The 16782-nt window shown below is 34.2% G+C and overlaps 1 protein-coding gene across 6 annotated transcripts in view; it reads right to left on the bottom strand.

Moving 5' to 3' along the window:
* CEP128 (centrosomal protein 128) overlaps window positions 1-16782 on the bottom strand; it is a 445248-nt gene that overhangs the window by 326610 nt on the left and 101856 nt on the right. For all 6 annotated transcript variants that reach the window (XM_032287728.1, XM_032287725.1, XM_032287723.1 and 3 more), the window contains 4 exons: window positions 12483-12569; window positions 10270-10344; window positions 8589-8721; window positions 3285-3436 (listed from right to left, as the gene is read on the bottom strand). In XM_032287728.1, coding sequence (XP_032143619.1) covers window positions 3285-3436; window positions 8589-8721; window positions 10270-10344; window positions 12483-12569 — 447 coding nt within the window. The remainder of the gene's footprint in view (window positions 1-3284; window positions 3437-8588; window positions 8722-10269; window positions 10345-12482; window positions 12570-16782) is intronic.

The following is a 16782-nucleotide window of genomic DNA, read 5'->3' as shown; positions in this document are numbered from 1 at the left end:
ATATATATATATATATATATATATATATATATCTTTAGATGACTCCCATAGGGTAAATCAGTGAAATGGTACTCTTTTATATATTCGGTCTATGCAAAAGTAATTGCAAAAACTGCAATTACTGACTGTCTTCTGAGTTGTACTGTTAATATGAGCATATGAGGCAGTCCCCTGGGTCACACACAGAAAACTCAAGTTTCCAAATGTGAGGACAAGACCTTGAAACATGAGGTCTGCACCATGGTAAGGGCACCAAAGCTCACTGTGTCTTGGTGACAGGGCTGCTGGCTTTCTCCTGAATCTCTTTCTACTTTACTTTGGCCCACTTTGAATTTTTTTTTGAAATGGAGTTTCACTCTGTGACCCAGGCTAGAGTGCAGGGGTGCGATCTCAGCTTACTGCAACCTCCACCCCCAGGTTCAAGCGATTCTCCTGCCTCAGCCTTCTAAGTAGCTGGGATTACATGTGCCTGCTACCATGCCCAGCTAATTTGTGTATCTTTAGTAGAAATGGGATTTCACCATGTTGGCCAAGCTGGTCTCAAACTCCTGACCTCAGGTAATCCACCCACCTTAGCCTCCCAAAGTTCTGGGATTACAGGTGTGAGCCACCTTGCCCAGCCCCACTTTGATTTTAACAAAACATATCCAGATTACTTCAAGAGAGTGTGAGAAAGGCACCATAAGAATATTAGTGATATTGACAAAAGCATTATTCAGAAAGAAGAATTATCATTTACAGCTGATATAATCCAAAAAAGGTTCATGGTGGAAAAAGTTTAGGATTTCCACAAAAAGACAAGACATTTGAAGTTGTTCACAGAAACAGTGAACAACCGGAACAAAGGAAAAAATGATGGAACTGAGTAGGGAAGTTTAAGACAAAAGGAATTATTTGACAAGACCGCATATGAGATTCTATAGGAGAGCTATAAGAAAGTGAAGGTTTAAAAGGAAAACATTAATGATCGAACAAATCATAAGAACTATTACTATATATATGTTCTTGGGCCTGACCAATAATCTCATTTTGTGCATCTTTTTTATTCATATTTGGTCTCTGAAAAGCAACTAAAGATTAATCTCTCTTTTTTAACTGAATGTATAAGGCAACAGCTTCGTACTACCTGATATTTTCAAAAAACAAAGCAGAGACTAACTTCAAGAAAATTCTCAATTGTTAGAGGTGGCAATAGAGTAGTCTATATCCTAATAAGTCACCAAGTCTGCACAAGACATCTCTTTGAGAATAGCTTGGGAACAAAGATATTCAAATGGCCTCCAAAAGGTGCCGTAAGAACATTAGTGACATGGACAATAATCTTGTCCTATCTTAATAGTTCTTTTACAATGAAAAATAAAGTGTAATCAGAAGTGTCACTAAATCAGAAACAACAGTTACAAAGTTAATTAACTATTTTATTGTCCAAAATAAGAAAATCTGAAAAGTAAATTAGTTAATGCTAATGTCTTACAGGGATAAACACTGTCTTTATGACGTCCTTTGCAATGGCAACTAGAAAAAAATTTATTATCAAAAAGAAATTCTTAGAAGCAAGGCAAACTCAAAGGACTTTCTGCATCAATTTTATGTTTACTTATTTTTTAAAGACAGAGTCTCACTATGTCACCTAGGCTGGAGTGCAGTGGCACAATCACAGCTTGCTGCAGCCTTGAACTCTTGCCTCAAGCAATCCTCTCACGTCAGCCTCCTGAGTAGCCCAGACTACGGGCACAAGCCACTGCTCCCTGCCTGCATGTATTTCAGATTCACTGTGAGAAACAGAGAATTGGCTGCATTTGTGTTCTTTGTTATGCTGCCAGCACCCAGAACAGTGACTGACATGTAACAGGCAGTCAATAATATTTGATGTGTGAGTAAAAACCTCTCCCCTATTTGTTTTTCACATGCAAACTCTATACAACCAAATCAAACTAACCCAACAGGATTCAAATTCTTCTCCTAACCCATATGAAACTGTAAAAAGAACTATTAAGGTAGGACAAATAGAAAGACAGGAATCTGGAATAAGAGCATTATTAGGCTATTACAAATAATTTTTTAATACTCACATATTTGAGATTTTTTTCCAATTTATACCATGATGGCAAGTGGAAAAAAAAACAATGTGAAGGAAGGAAAGAAGGGAGGGAGTACCAACATGTGGTGATGAACACAGAGCAAAGGGATTTTTTAGTTCTATCCAGCATAGCTTTTTTAAAAATACATGACTTCAACAAAATAATCATATTTTAACATTTTCATTAGCAGGATCAAGGGCTAAAATAATACCCATGAAGCAAACTTTAAATGTTGTATAATTACCATTGCTCTGAGACTATTTCAAGAAAGTCTTTATTAAACATGTAGAGGGCTTTGTAAAGAATATATCAATATTTCATTATCTTTACAATCTGAATCTTGAACCAAATTTAAAAGACATTTTCTACTGATGTGCTGACAAGATGAAAGAGAAACACAGACAAGAAACATTAAATATTTCCTTTGGGTTATATAAAATTGGGTACTTTTAACACCAATTTTAAATACTTCAAATGCAGCTTAATACCATTAGAACACATCTTCACTCATAAAAAGACACAGGGAGAATTGATCCATATCTATTTCCAAATGTTTCATCCATTTTTAATCTAATTTGCATAAGTGTAATTTGAATTAAGCCATTTCCCTTTGTGAGGTCTTTTCCTTTGATTTTTAATGTATACTGATAATCACCTCATCTATGCTAGGTAAAAGCAGGAAATGGTAGCTGCCCAGTTACACTTCATTCATGATTACCACATCATCCACGATTGCTACATAACTCTAAATTAATGGAGGCATCACAGGTCCACCTCATGCAGAACAACTAGAGGTATGAAAACCTTCATGGATCCAATGAGGAATTATCAGTAACACCTTTTTACTATGCATTCTGCAAGTTTCAGCTGCAAAATAAATAATAATTCACTGTTCTCTCAAAGAAAAAAGGTCCCTTCTGTCTGTAGAAAGGGTTCAATTGCTTTAGAACAAAAATATTTTCCAATTTAGAAACTCTTGTGAAATAATAAAGGAAAATAATCCTGATTCCTGGTTTTGGGGATCCTGAATTAAAAAGAAATGAATCCATAGGAATTTCTACATATAAGAAAATTAGTCATTAATATTATATTATCAATATTCAAACTAGGGTTCATAAAATATCTTTATATTAAAATTTCATTCAGCAATTCCATGAAATAAAATCAAAATATTTCCAATACAGTTTAAAATGAGAAAGTCACCTCAACTTGTGCTGCCAAATGTGCTTTCTCCTTGTCTTTTCGCTCCATGCACCGTTTCACTTCCTCTAACTCAGATGCCATTGCATTGAAGTTCAGCTGCACTCTCAAATCTGACATCTGCTTCTCCAGATCCTGTTTTTCCCGCTCGACCCCTTAAAAGACAAAATGTGAAATTCAACGGTTGTTCTTGATTCACAGGAGAATGTACTTTCAAATAGTACTGGGCCCTGGTGTTTCCATATTCTAGCTAACATAATACATTTATTGACACTGTTACTCAACAGATTTTACCAGCCTGTTGTCTCAAGTTTTATACAGTTTTCAAAAACATATACATTGCTATGTCATCAAATATTATTCCAGTTTGATACTAAAACTTTAAATGTTACCTGATTTCTACTGCAATTTATTTCAAGAAAATCACACACATTTTAAAATTTAATTTTCCTCACACCTCTACACTATCTTCAAACAATAAAACAAAAATACAAAAAGAGTTTTCAACTAAGCTACTTCATCTACAGAATATTTTCTTACAACATAAACAACAAATGATGCTGTTAAATCTCTGATTGTGTATGACCAACCAATTTACTAATCCTTACTAATCTGGAGATTATTCCCTAAAATTAATATATAATTTAACAATATAAGTTGACTGAGTATTTAAATCAACATGAAACACTTGATCTATGATACACAGGGCACTATAATACCTCCTTCTAATATAAGGACAAATAATATAAAAATTCATACTCAATGAGCTTACATCCTGATGTGGTTTGGCTGTCTCCCCACCCAAACCTCATCTTGAATTATAGCTGCCATAATTCCCACATGCTAAAGGGACCAAGTGGGAGGTAATTGAATCATGGGGGCAGCTGTTTCCCATGCTGTTCTCATGATAGTGAATGAGTCTCACAAGATTTGATGGTTTTATAGAGTTTCCCTACATAAGCTCTCTTGCCTTTGTAAGATGTGCCTTTGCTTCTCCTCTTCTACTTTCCCTTCCATCATGATTGTGAAGCCTCCCCAGCCATGTGGACCTATAAGTCCATTAAATCTCTTTCCTTTACAAATGATACAATCTCAAGTGTGTCTTTATTAGCAATGTGAGAACAGACTAATACACATCACAAGAATGGAGACAAAATATAAAGTACTTTATGGAGTCTAAAATGTTAACAATTAGAACATAAACTGTCACTTTAAAACTACTATCTTTCTAGTAGTTTTCTTTCCAGAAAAAAAAAAAAAAGGAGAGAATGAAAGAAGAAAACACTAACAAATCAAATGTATACATAATTCATTCCAACTTCAGAATATCAGTGTTCAAAATTATACATGTTAGAACGTAAGACATATGGGCATTTCAATAGGATGATAAGATCACTGATAGATACATGTGGATTATACAGAAACAGTACAAACAGGAAAGGGATTAGCTCCATCTCAGTGAGGAACTAAGGCAGGAAGAACAGAGATGTAAGTCAGACTTAAGGAATGAATACAAAATTTCACCAAGCAAAGGAGAAGAAGTTGGGGTGTATTTAGGGAAAGAACATACCACAAAGCATACAAAAGGTACAAAATTGAATTTAACATTCAGGTAATTGCACACACAGCAGTTTGTTTTCTTTTTAGACGGAGTCTTTCTCTATTACCCAGGCTGGAGTGCAGAGGCACAATCTCGGCTCACTACAACCTCTGCCTCCCAAGTTCAAGCGATTCTCCTGCCTCAGCCTCCTGAGCAGCTGAGACTACAGGTGCCCACCACCATGCCCGGCTAATTTTTGAACTTTTAGTAGAGAGGGGGTTTTACAATATTGGGCAGGCTGATCTCCCGACCTCGTGATCTGCCTGCTTTGGCCTCCCGAAGTGCTGGGATTACAGGTGTGAGCCACTGCACCTGGCCCCACAGTAGTTTTAAGCAGCTAATACATCTCATACACTATCAGTGTGGGAGGAAGGAGAGTCAACAGAGTTTGTGTTGCTAGGAAACAGAATTTATCCTACAAACCAAGTGTCAGCAAACATTTTCTATAAAGGATCAGATAATAAATATCTTAGCTATATGATTTCTGTCACAACTAGCCACTTCCACCATTATATTGTAAAAGTAGCCTAGACAGTGCATAAATGAATGGGAGTAGCTGTGTTCCAATAAAGCTTATTTACAAAAACAGGTGACAGTCTGGATTTGGCACATAAGCCCTATTTTCCCTACTCCTGATAGTTCTCCAACCTGCAAAGGTACAAATTTATCTATTTGTAAATGTATTTGTTCATTTTATAAACATATGTTTTATTTATATATGTGTATATGTATATTTGTGTGCATATAACTTATGTTTCAATAATATGTATATATCAATACATGTTTCCTGATATATATACATGGATGTAACATTAGAATGAAGATATTATATAAAATATGAAGGCACATATATGTATATATGTATACTTTATGAACCATATATTTGATAGGGAGACATTTGGTATGTTTACTTATATATACATATATACTACTAAAGATAAATATACACATACATCTATACATACACACATGTAGTATATGTAATGAAATATTTACCAAAGTTAAAAATATTTAAAACAAACAGTATAAAATATAAACAGCATTACAAACACTCCATTTTGGAGAATGCTTGGTCGGTGTACGACAGCAATTGAGATCTCCAGTCTGGGAAAAGAATAACCGGAGTCAGCTGCTTCCCTCATGTATGATCTTGGGCAAGTGACTCAACCTATTTATTCTCAGGTCCTTTTTTAAAAAATCATTAAAATAGAAATAAGAATAGTGCCCTTTAGTAGTGGAAAAGAAAATAGATTACAGAGAAGCCAGAACAGTAAGACAAGAGAATACGTCATGTCCTATACTGACTCAAGCATGCTTAAGCTGGGGCAGTGAGAATAAGAAAAAGAATGTAGCAAATCCAAGAGCCATCAGGGTGTATAAATAGGCATGAGGTAGAGACTAGTTAGAGGAGAGAATAAGTCATTTCTATATTCTTTGCAATTTAGGCTTGGATGTCTGGATGGAGGATGATGTCATACACTAAGACAGCAAAGAAAGACAGGTTTTGAGGAGAGGATGAATTCAGCTGCTTATCTGTTGATCTGTAAACATCAGAGCATTCTGAGGAAAAGTATATGAAGATATCCAATGACCAACTCCATCTGGAGGGCCAAAGGTTAGGAGAGCAAATAGAGTTAAAGTTAGGAATTATCACTTCTAGGTGATAATTTTTAATCAATTCCCAGGCAGAAATACTAAGGAACAAAAGCCATGAATAAAATACTAGGCAAAACCAACATTTAAAAGACAAACTGTGAACACAGCCGAAAGATTCAAATACAAAGAATGTAAGACAGAGTAGGAAAGGCGAGGGACATGGAAGTCAGAGGAAGCATTTCAGGAAGGAAGAAAAAGTAAGCAGGTAACAGTAAAATAAGTAAAAAACAATCTCCTTGGAATTAACGGAGGAGATTGCTAGCAAACCACGCAAAGTCAATTTCACAAATAGAGGTGGAATCCATTTGGCAGTGGGCAGAGGAAGAAATAGCCCCTGAAAACGGGTAAGTATGATTTCTAATGTAGAACTGTCTTTAAATAATGTAAGTATTCTGCAAAGATGAAAAACTCTACAATTGTTAAAAGGCAATGAAGTTCATTATCACATACATGAAAGACCTTCCAAAATGTTTCCATACCTGATAAGTAGTTAAGAAAAGCTCAACATTTTTTAGTCCTCAAAGACTTACAACAAAAATAATTACATTTTATGAGGTATCAAAACATATAACACATGTGTTGGATCTTTTTTCCAACAATTTCCATGTGTATCATTTATGAAATCTGATGAAGAATCTAATAGCTTAGGATCTTTTAAAAATAAGTGATATTCTGATATTTAAATTATATCACATGAAACTTAATGGCATGGAACTAAAAATACGCTACGGTTTGGATATAGTGTATTTGTCCTCACCAAATCTCACTGTGAAATTTTATCCCCACTATGGCTGTGTTAGTAGATGGGGCCTAATGGGAGGTGTTTGGGTCATGGAGATGGATCCCTCACGAATGGCTTGATGTCCTTCTTGTAGTAATGAGTGAGTTCTTGCTCTCCTGAGACTGACTGGTTCTCAAGGGAACTGATTAGTTCACACAAGAGTAGGCTGTTAGAAAGCCAGTACATTCCTTGAATTTAGTCCCGCTTTACACATGCCCACTCTCCATTTGAACTTCTTTGCCATATTTTGATGGAGCATAAAACTCCTCACCAGAATTCAAGCAGATGCTAGAGCCATGCTTCTGGTACTGCCTACAGGATTGCACCCTAAATAAAGCTCTTTTCTCTGTAAATTATCCAGCCTCAGGTATTCCTTTACGGTAACACAAAACAGACTAAGAAAACATATTAGAATAGCTTTGTCAAAACTTGTCATCCATTGAAGATTTTCTGGCAATGTGGAAATTCTAGCTTAGGCAACATATGGATGTCTTTGGAAAGCCCAGGGCAACGTTTACCTTCCGTTAATTCCATAGTACATCAAACATTTGTCAGAATTTTGCCAATAATTTGAGCATTTGAGTAGAAAGTCTCATTATTGGAATAATACAGAAGCTACGCAATGTGAACTCACCTAATATAAACCATTATATATAATCTCAAAATTACCATTACTAATCCTGAACATACCTCCAGTCATTAAATTCCATAACTAAAATTAATACCTCCACTGAGAAAGTATCCTAATACTTTTCAAACACAAAGTGTTCCTAGTCCACATAAAAAGCCAGTGATACCACTCATAACCACTTCTGAGGTGTGATTACTTTTTGTCACCAACACCAGATAACAAAAAAGAGAGGGTCTTAACTTTAATTTCTCACATACTGAAAACTGAGGAGAATGTGAAAAACAGAGTGACATTTACAATTTAAGTACAAAGACTGGTACTCACACAAACATATGCACATATATTTGGGCATGGGGATAGGAGGCTGGAAAAACTACTGCTTTTGCAGGCTCTAAGAGAAAACCCCAAGATTAAATAGGTCTAATAACTAAAATAGGTTTGAACCAAGCAGGGAAGATATTAAAACATGATGATGCTAAATTATTATCAACTTATCGGAAAATTTTTAATAGATCAAGAAACAGTATGATGTAAGCATCAAAAAGGAATGCAATTCTCAGGATGAAAAGTATTTCCTAAGAAAGACCAAAAAGCTCCCACACAAATTATCACAGTATTAGGTATAAATCTACAATTTACCTCTTCTAAACCTCCAGTCCTCCCCTTGTTCATCCTGATAGTTTGACGGTTGCTTGGAAATCTGTGACACTTGATGCTGTAAACCTTTTCGATCACCCTCTGCTTTCGTAAGTTGTGTACGCAGTTCTTCTACCTAAACGCATAGTCAAAAGTCAAACATCAGTTTTCACAATCAGAAAATGATTTACTTCACATGGGCTACTGTAAACACAAGTTGAATCCAGGTTAATTTACTTCCAAGCATAGTGGAATGGTTTCCTGCTCCATTTCCTCATTCTTCTCAGTTCGTCCACAAAGAATAAATGAATGCTTTTTCCTTCTCTGTGTCGATTGTGGCAAAGAAAGTGACTGGATTTTTTTAAATCACTTATTTTGTCCTCAGTCTACTCCATTACTAATAACCAAAACCACCTTCAATTAAGTATTATATGTTTTTATATTTTTCTGTTTTCACCCATTTGCTTTCATGTGAACATGGTCTACTGGTTGTTAAATTCAAGGGAAATAATCATGATTTAGAATATTTTGATACTAGCATCATGCTCAAAATAAGTACGCAACAGATGCTGTTGAATAAACTTTAAACTCCTTGAAGTCAGGGACTGATTTGTTCATCTTTCTATCCTTAGAGTACCAAATTACCTAGCACATAGCAGGTACTTCCAAACGGCCATTAAACACATTAGCAATGGCAAAAAGATTCAGCTGAATCACAAGGACAGTCTAAACAAAGAAATCTCTTACTTCAAAAACTGAAATTGGAGATTATAAGTCAGAGTTCCAAACAAATCAGAATGGAATTAAATACAAATATAAACTTCCAAAAAGGAAAGTTTGAACTCTGCCAAAATTAATTCCATGTGACCACTGGCTGCGGAACAAAGTCAGTGGATATTTTCAAAGGTTTTGTAAAACAGGTGCTATCTTATATTTTCAGCACCAGTTGTCAGAACGTAACACTCCTTCTAAACATCTATAAGGCTTGACATCTTTGCCTACCACTAGCATATTCTAAAGGTGAGTTATATAACACACGCTACAAAACAGAAGAAAGTATAATTGCAGTTTGTTTTAAACACAGAGAGGCGGTTAGAAACTCATAAGCCCTTATCCAATGTAAGATGGTTATTTAAAGTTATTGAACTTTAAACATCAGAAGCACCAAACTCCCATTATGGGCTGATGGAATGCAAAATGTTATACTTAAAAATCAAGCCTTATCTTTGGTTAAACGGGTCAGGTAGTATCTTGAAAACATAAATTAAAGACAATGGCATACTCAAAGTAACCTGAACATGCAAAGGTCTCTTTTATATAGTTTACTTCTTCCTTTACTCTCCAATGCCTCCTGGAATAAAATTAAGTTCCTGGGAAAATTTTATCTTATACATTCAGTCTTACTTTTACACTGCTCATGCTAAGAGAGATAAGTAATGAGTTGTAGCAGCAATCAGCAAGATACACCATCACAGTGGGGACTTTGGCTGGTGTTTGTACTAGCTTTCTCTGGATTTCCCTGAAAGAATTTTATCTTTTACTTAGGTGTGTTAATATACATTCCTTAGGAAAAAATTTTTCTAGACCAAGTTTATTTTTTGTTCCTTTCACAAAGACATTTAAATACAGCTACTCAATCCTGATTTAATGTAAAAGTATATTATAATAGTTTGCATAGACTTACCTGATGCAAAAGTGTTTCTCTGCTGCCTTCTGATTGATTCAATAACCTTCGAGATAGCTCCAATTCCTGTTCAAGCTAGAGTTTTAACAAAAGATAAAGAAAAACGTCCAAAGGAGCAGAAGATAATTAAATTATTATGGGCAAAGTTTAAAAGGAAAAAAATAGAAAAGTTTTCAGAAGACATTTACAGCTAATGTAAAAGAATAAATATCTTACTATGAACATATATCAATACTTTAATGTTAATTGTATAACACAAAGTGAACTAGACCAGGCCTCAGGAAGTCTGGGATGTGGTAAGGTTCATCTCAACTGTGAGCCAGAACAAGTCTCTTCTCCTTAGGCCTCCATTCTGTCATCTCTAAAGTAAGAATTTTATGTTAGACAATCTCTGAGATCCCTTCCAGTTCTAAATTAATTTAATCTAAATCCTAAGGCAATTTTTTCTTTAAATTAGAATATGTAGTGTCAAATTAACTAAATTAGAATAAAAACTGCAGGGACCCAATGTCTCAAAAGTTTCATCTAATTGGTGATTTCCTATATTCCTAATATTTCTACTATTCATAAGACATTCCTTAAATTTTTAAACGTCTAAATTCAGAATGAAACATTTAAAATTTCTTTAATGATAATGCCATTAGATAAATATCTATAAAAAATGTGACTAGTTAGGTGACTAAGTATTCTACAAACTCCTAATATGCCTAGATGATTTCACGTTGAAACATGTAATAGGATAGAATACAAGTTTGTTAAAAAATTTGGAGCTTATATGTGCTACACTTGTTTGTATTTTGTAACAGTAAGGTTGTTTCATAAAAATTACACATTTATATTAAGACACTTGTTTAAAATACTTAGCCTAAATTATTGCTTCCATTGAACAACTGCTATCTGTATATTAATCCTTTCATAACTGTACATGTGGTAGGTATGCCTGTGAAAGAGCGTAAGGGAACCTTGTGGTGATGGAACAGTTCTGTATCCTGATGGTGATAGTGGTAACAAGAATCTATACAAGATAAAAATGGGTAGAACTTCACACACACACACACAAATGAGTATATATAAATCTGGTGAAATCTGTATAAACTAAGTAGATTGTACCAACGCCAATTTTCTGGTTTTAATATTGAATGGCAGTTATGCAAAAATGTTACCATTGAGGGAATCTGGGTGCATGGGACCTCTCTGTGGATCTAGTTTTACAATATCCTATAAATCTGTAATTATTTCAAAATGTATCTTTAAATCCCATTACATAATTTTTTAAAAATTATACATGTGGCTCATTAAAAAAAGTCACATAAAAAAAAAAGTAAAGTATATGTGGGAATCACAGAATGCATACAAAATACTGTCTGACCTGTTGTTTAGTCTCTATGGAGAAATAGAGGGAAGAAACCACACTTGAAGCAAAATGACTTTGAAATCAACCAAAGCCCATATTGGTCATAATCCCTGTGTAATTTCTACATCGCAACTCCCAAAGGGCAAATTTAATGACCTAACATACTTTGCTTACCCTAAAAGCAGAAGGGAAGCTGCCTTTACATGCGTTGGTGAAATAAAATAAAGGAGGTAATGGTAGGTAGAAAGCAGCGATATGGAGTAAAGAACAGGGCAAATTTTCACTTCACCATTCATTACTTTGAGTTCATCCTTAAATCTACTTATTCGCAAATTAAGGAAGAGTGGTTTGGCCTCTGAATTCCTTTCTAACTCTAAAGTGCTAAGCTCTGTGTATTCATAGACATGAACACACAGTTCATAAACATGAACATATATCAAAGGTCTCTATTTTAATAGAAACAGAAAATGTTTTCAGAACTGGGCTGCTAACTCTATCTGTCCACTATAATGAAAATGAATATAACCAAAATATTCAGGTCTCCAAATGACAGGTCTTTTCTAACCCTGCAACAAAGTCAAGTTCTTTAAATGTTTCCAACAAGGAAAAGTAAAGTTTAATGCACCTCTCAGAAAGGAGAGTGGTCATAGCTGACAAACAAGGTAGCAAACGACTTTCATATCTGTTTCCAAGAGAAAGTGCTGGCAAGTAAAAGAGGCGTTGAACCAGTTGACTCCTCATTGAAAGATAAAGATCTCACACTGTTCTAAAGGATCCTGGGGACACTTTTCAAAGCACTCCACAAATACGACTGGCCCAAACCACTTTATTCTTTGAAAGATAACTTTCAATATCTTACTTGATTCTTCTCAGTTTCAGTTTGTCTTAGCTTATTTTTTATTGCTCCTTCATTCTCATCTGCTTTAGCTTCTTGTTTCTTCAATGCCTGGAACAAAAGAGGTGGAAAAAAAAATCATTCCAAAATATGTATAAAACTGAAAGTCACTAGTAGAATTTATTATGTGTTAGGACTGAGGAAGATATGGATATGAGTTACACAAAATCTATAAATAAATCACAACCTGCTCATTCACTTCACTGTAGCCCTAAGAACACTTCAGTGGAGATAAAATATAAACAATTCCTGATCATCCTAATTAATATTCATGTCATTTCCTTTTTTCTCCATTTTTGGGAATTTTATTACATTATTTACAGAACCTAGATTGCTAATGGTTTTCTTAGAAACAAATCTTCTTTTCTACAATTTCCCCTCTTTAATAAAATGAGGAAAAAGAAAATAGACATTTCAAAAATTAACTACAAAAGTGTTTGTTTTGGTTTGTTTCTATGTTAAAACAAACTTAAAGGGAAAAAAATCATACTTGGAACTGTCTTTCATAACATCTGAAATGCATTCCATTGTTTAAAAAATATTTTTTAACAATTTTAGTGTTTAGACTTAGCAAGGTGTATGTGTAAAGTCCATATGACTTGTGAAAAGCCAAGCAGCCAGAAGCCTTTGCCAACAAGATCAACAGAAAAATAATTTTCAGGTAAACAGCAAAATATATTAAAAATTGCTTTGATGCAAGTTTACTCAATCATTTCAGCTCCCTCTGCCATAATTCCCACTCTCAAATAGCAATTGAGTTAAAAGGCAGAGAAGCATCAACAAAATGAAAAATAATTATGTTTTGAGAATAATATTACCACATTTTTATAGTGTTTAGTATGTCCAGGCATTCTTCTTCTTCTTATATATAATAAATAAATATGTTACATATATTCCAAATATACATTTAATCCTCATGATGATTCCTTGAGTTATTATTATACTAAGCCCATTTTATTAAGGGGTAAATTGGAGCACAAGTGGTTGAATAATTTGCCTAATATTACTCACCTACTTAGTGACAAAGACAGGATATAGATTCTGGCTGCCTGTCTCTTAACAACTGAGTGCACTGCTTCGTCATATTGAAATAATAATACCAACCTTATAGGGTGGTGGTGAAAACTAAATGATCTGATATCTGTAAAGCACATAAAGCCTGTCTTTATCTGTAAGGCACATAAATACCTGGCTCCTAACAAATGTGCAATAAAAGGCAACTATTACTATTAAAAATACTAATAGCCTGGGTAACAGACTGAGGCTCCTAAAAAACTTAAATTTTAAAAAATCCAAATTTCCATATTTAAGTTGGTTGAATAAAAGAAACTTTAATTTTCTTTTTTTTTTTTTTTGAGACGGAGTTTCGCTCTTGTTACCCAGGCTGGAGTGCAATGGCGCAATCTCGGCTCACCGCAACCTCCGCCTCCCGGGTTCAGGCAATTCTCCTGCCTCAGCCTCCTGAGTAGCTGGGATTACAGGCACGCGCCACCATGCCCAGCTAATTTTTTGTAGTTTTAGTAGAGACGGGGTTTCACCATGTTGACCAGGATGGTCTCGATCTCTTGACCTAGTGATCCACCCGCCTCGGCCTCCCAAAGTGCTGGGATTACAGGCGTGAGCCACCACGCCCGGCCTGAAACTTTAATTTTCTTGGATACTTAGAAATTTGCTAAAATAGTCTTGTGCTACTGATTTCTTCCTCACTTTCTCCTTTCAACATCTGATAAGTTATTTATAATATTGACTTTCCAAAATAATGTACTTTTCTATTATAGCTCTACTTGCTACCTAAAACTTTAATAGCCTACTTTTTTAATTTCTCCTTTTACTCTAAGTAAATGTAAGTCTTAAAAAATGTTGTCAATGAGAACTTAAATTCTATTGTTTTCAATAAGGAGCAAAAGTAAGATACTAAGGAACAATTCAAAGCAAATTACCACATTTCCACTATATCATCTAGAAATGCCATTAAGTTTGAACACTAGCTCTGCTTTCTGTATACCGTGAGTCAGTAAACAAGTCAACACAGATGCAACATTCTACCCTAGAATATTGAACCCGTTTTTCTACATTATCTAGTTCAAAATAAAAGACAAAAGAAGGAAAATCTAACACTTAAGATCCATTAAATATATATTGATGCACTGAAAACACAGCTAGTACTCAAAGAGAAACATTTTTAAATCAACCAAATCAAAATTACAAGCCATTTCTTTAAACCTTAATAATAAACGTTAACTAATTTACTACCTTTTTTAAGGGTGTAAGCCTGCACTGGATTTCTTTTCCATTTGACTTAGATCAAGGAACTTAGAACTATATTAAAACTGACTCAGTAAAAGCAGTTATAAAAGAAGAAAAAAAAAATCACATGCCAATGAATTTCTATTACTATGTTATTTTGCCCTTTAAAGCTAGTTTGTTTCTTAAGAGCAGTTTAGCTACAAAGCTGTCATGTGCCCTGCTCCAGGATTTACATTGTCTTTTACATGTTTAAGATCACAGCAACAACACGGAGCCTTAACAGAGAGTCCCCGGGGCACATTTAAATCTTTAATAGCAACAAATTTTCTTCTTTCCTTTAAGTGTGCTGTATCATGTATTGTACTACTGCATTTCCTTAGAAGTTAGTGAGTCTAAATTCTCATAGCTATAGATACTCAGAAAAATATAGCTTTTCCTTTTAGAGAGTAGTGAAAAGGGGAAAAGAAAAATGTTTGTAGACCTCTCACTTAACCATAAAACGCTCTACAACTTTGACAACAAGCATGTTTATCAAGAGGCTCTAACAGATAACACACTCCAAGACCTAGAACAAATAGGGAATTAAAGGCCCTTTGTCTGCTTTAAATGGACCAGCAAGCTTGGTTAAGAATGATGCCATTGGAATGAAATAAAAATCACATGTTAATTCCCACACAGGCCAATGAAATTTCCAGCAAAAAATTATGAACATAACCTTTCCCAATTTATCCTAATCACTCAGCAGTGCTACAACTGCACGCCTTTGGTCACAAGGCCAACAACATGTAGATCATTCACTGGTAAACTAACAACACTATAGAAAAACAAGTCTGTGCTCATATTAAACAGTATCATTTACTTGAAGGTACAAACTATCAAATCAGATTTTTTTTTCCAGTAACGTTAAAGAATAAGTTATATTGCTGAAAATTAGAAAATCATTGTTCTTACTCTATTTCATAATTAAATCTTTCACATGCACACAAAATAAAAGTCAGTGAACAAATAGTTTAAGCTTAACAGAATATAATGAGACTCTGATCTAAATTAGACCACATGGGCTATACATTGAAACCACAAGTTGTTTATATTTATGTATATTAAAATTTTGAAGTAGCTTTAAGGACATTTGTAATGTTTTCAATCAAGCAAAAATTCTATTAAGTACTGAGTATGTATAAAACACTATCATGGAAACTTAATTAAAATTTTTTAAAGATGGAAAACTGATGTCTATCTCTAAAATTCTTTTGGACACCTAACACAGCTCCAAAACCATCAAACATCAATAAAATAATACATATTTTTAGAAGGGCTCTATATGCATAATACAGCAGAATTTTATTGCTTAGAACACATACTACACATTTATATTAACATAGATTTTCCTGTCATGTTCTTTGAATTTCTAAATCATGCTTTTTCTCAAATCAAGTTAGAGATTCTCCCCCACGAGAATTAGATAAAGTAATGGAAAATTTTAGCCTTTAAGTTCATCCAGTTGGGGATTATTTGTGCCAACAAAAACCAAAACAAAAAAAGTAAGTTTCTTTTCAAGGCAAAAAGCAAAACAAAGCATTCATATTCTAAATCCCTGAACCAATATCTAATTTAAAAATAGCTAGGTGGATATTAAATTGTTCAAAGAAATTTATTTTTCAGCCATGACCAAGGAAAGGAAATTCTATACCAACATTTACAAAAAAAAAAAACAAAAAAAAAAAAAAAAAAAAAACACATACCACATGCTTTGGTAGGTGAAAAGTATAAATGCTTGAAAGAAGTCCAAAAGGAATTCAATAATGATACTATTATGGTACCACATATGCTTGGGGGATATCAAAGTAAGAGAAATTCAAAAAACTTGGTATGAATTGCACTGTGTATATTTTCCAGGCAAAAATGCTAAGCACATAGTAAGTAAAGTCACAATATAAAACAATTCCTGTTTTTCAAAGGATAATATCCAATATCTTGTAGTTACGTAGGATTGATCATAAGTTAAATACTATTTCTG

The sequence above is a fragment of the Sapajus apella genome, unplaced genomic scaffold, assembly GCF_009761245.1.
Source record: "Sapajus apella isolate SASKATOON/1434 unplaced genomic scaffold, GSC_monkey_1.0 scaffold20, whole genome shotgun sequence".
Taxonomy (NCBI): Eukaryota; Metazoa; Chordata; class Mammalia; order Primates; family Cebidae; genus Sapajus; species Sapajus apella.
This window is presented reverse-complemented; position numbering and strand designations above follow the sequence as displayed.